The sequence below is a fragment of the Eptatretus burgeri genome, chromosome 13, assembly GCF_056783735.1.
Source record: "Eptatretus burgeri isolate ZD-2024b chromosome 13, Ebu_testis_v1, whole genome shotgun sequence".
In the NCBI taxonomy this organism is placed as follows: Eukaryota; Metazoa; Chordata; class Myxini; order Myxiniformes; family Myxinidae; genus Eptatretus; species Eptatretus burgeri.
Genome location: NC_140973.1, coordinates 46,447,721 through 46,450,220, shown reverse-complemented (window position 1 = coordinate 46,450,220; position 2,500 = coordinate 46,447,721). Strand labels below are relative to the sequence as shown.

At 39.6% G+C, this 2,500-nt stretch overlaps 1 protein-coding gene across 1 annotated transcript in view; it reads right to left on the bottom strand.

Annotated features, from left to right (window-relative positions):
* Window positions 1–2,427, bottom strand: part of LOC147014398 (mitogen-activated protein kinase kinase kinase kinase 5-like) — a 14,571-nt gene extending 12,144 nt beyond the window's left edge. The window contains exons 1-2 of the mRNA XM_085852308.1: window positions 1,389–2,427; window positions 26–118 (exon numbers count right to left, since the gene is read on the bottom strand). Of these exons, the coding sequence (XP_085708434.1) occupies window positions 26–118; window positions 1,389–1,503 (208 nt within the window). The 5' untranslated portion in view covers window positions 1,504–2,427. The remainder of the gene's footprint in view (window positions 1–25; window positions 119–1,388) is intronic.
* Window positions 2,428–2,500: the final 73 nt, after the last annotated feature.

Sequence of the window (2,500 nt, the reverse complement as noted above, 5' to 3'; positions counted from 1 at the left end):
TAAAAAGTGAACAATGTACACTCACCAATTGAGTCGATGTTGAAGTCAAACACGAGTTTGCTGGCGAGCTTATAGTTGGACTTGAGCTTGCCATGAAGATCAACAATTTTCACCATATCTGCTCGTAAGATCAAAAATATTTTATTGAGGAATGAAAATACTTCAAGTGTGGCACAATAATGATTTCTCTGTGTGTCCTACCACAACATTACAGAAATCATGTCAACCCATGCAGCTTAATGCCATTCGGCAAAAATAAAACATGAAACAAAAATGAAATACTGCAATACAAAATAAATATCATAGGGTTCAAGTTACAAAATAAAAAAACAAACTAGAACAGCACTCTTAAACGTCGTGACGACAACCGATATGTCTCCGCCCACATTATTACATCATTATACATACTTGTACCAAGTTGGATTAAAATTCCTTCAGCTGTTCTCAAATATCACATATTTACCTGACATGACGTCTGACCTTTGACCTCTTGAATCAGAAATTTAATCAGTTCATCTTTGCATCATAATATACTGTACACTTCAACCAAGTTTCATGTTAGTGTGGTAACAGAATTTTTACATCATAGGACCTCGGACCGCATAATCTAATTAGTTTATCTTTATATCATTATACATAAGTAGTAAAAAGTTTTTTTTTTTAATGTAAAATGATGTAGGGATGTTTCTCCAAAAAGTATGTAAACAACATAGGGATGGTCACAAGAAATGCTCATATGAATCCATCCCCAAATTCTTTGAATAATGGTTGGCTCTACACAACACACAAACTGTGTGTGTATGTGTGTGTGCGTAAACGCGTCTCGTCAGCGAGCGCATCTTGACCCGCAAATGGAGACTACAACCAATGGAAACCCTCCAGCAATTGAACTTTGAGGTGTTGGAGCATCTTCCGTGCAGCCCTGACTTGGCCCCTTCAGACTTTCACCTGTTTGGTACTTTAAAACGCCGCCGCTTTGCAGTGACCAAAAAGGGAAAGAAGCGGTGCACGTGTGGCTCGTCACTCAGCCACAAACATTTTTTTCTGAGGGCATACAGAAGCTTGTGAACCGATGGACGAAGTGTGTTAAAAAGGAGGGGGACTATGTGAAAAAGTTATACTCTTGTACATGCTCAATTGTAGTTATATTATTGAAATAAAAATATGTTGCAGATACTTTTTGACTCAGCCTCGTATAATGGAACCTTCTCAAAATTATAATATGGAGTATATGTTGTGATCATAATTTTCATTTTTGAAAGAAATTTTATTGAAGGGCATTTCCAAGAACGTGCAGCAGCACATTGCCCACCGATTGTGGGCCGAGAAGGGTACTCCCGACCAGAGAGTGGAAGTACCCGCTAGAAAGGAAAATCAGCAAAGCTCACTTTCTGTGCAGACAAGAACTGTGTCCTTCTCCAGTTGGGTCATATTGATTGTATCAATTTGAGTCATTCCTGCAGGAAAAACATCCACAGTATCAGCACACATTACATAAAGCATGGGCAAACATAATACTTATATCATACTAAAATATGCAATTTGGTGTCTGTCTTTCCTTTTGACCACAATGCATTCGGTCGTTACTTATCCAATCACAACCACACTTGACAAGAGGATTAAGGGACACAAGATGGACATTGTCATGACTTCATCCCCCCCCCCCTCCTAAAGGGGATTTTCCGCCTTGGGCAAAATCTGTGTTCAGATAGCTAATAGTGGCATTTTTCCAAGGCTGCTTCTAATAACAAAAGTAATAAAACCACAAATCATTTATCTATTCGAATGCAGCCTGTGGCTGCTTCATTTTCTGCTGATGCAATGCCCCATTACCAGTGAGCTGGTACTCATTCCGCCGACCTCTGAAGGATGACAGGCAGAGTCAATCTACCAGGTGTTAATTCAATGTGACATTTTGTGAGGCATTTCAACCAGAAGTAAAAAATAGAATCAATCACAAACATGTATGATTACCTTTTTACAGTCAGCAACTGCTGTTTAACACTAAACTGAAAGTGATGAATCCTGACGTTATTGAGGCATTCTATGCTTATCGCATCCCACACAGACTAAAACACCCAAGCCTAGATCTATTGTAATCTATATACTCCAGAGAGGATAATACTGTTATGTTCGTGGGGTAGATGGAGAAATTTCATCGTAAAGAGAGGATTGTAGAGTGTAGCATGTTCTGTGAACGAAAAGGAGACATCGCGATATAATTTAAGTAGGGAAACTGTCAGCGTAAGATGTTACGTGTCACCGCAGCTGTGTTAATTAGGTCGGGTTTAAGGCTAATTGCTCCCAATATGTTTGCCCCTTGTGGCCTTTTCCTATGTTTTTGCATTTACCAAACCGGCAATAAAAACCACATTTTCAACAACAACAACAGAGCTGAATGATCCAGAGCAGGCAAAAACCCTGCCTTCTCGGCTTCAGACCGGCAAGTCACGCCCTCAAGACTTATGATTGGTCAGGAGGATGTGAGAAGGTGCAAGAG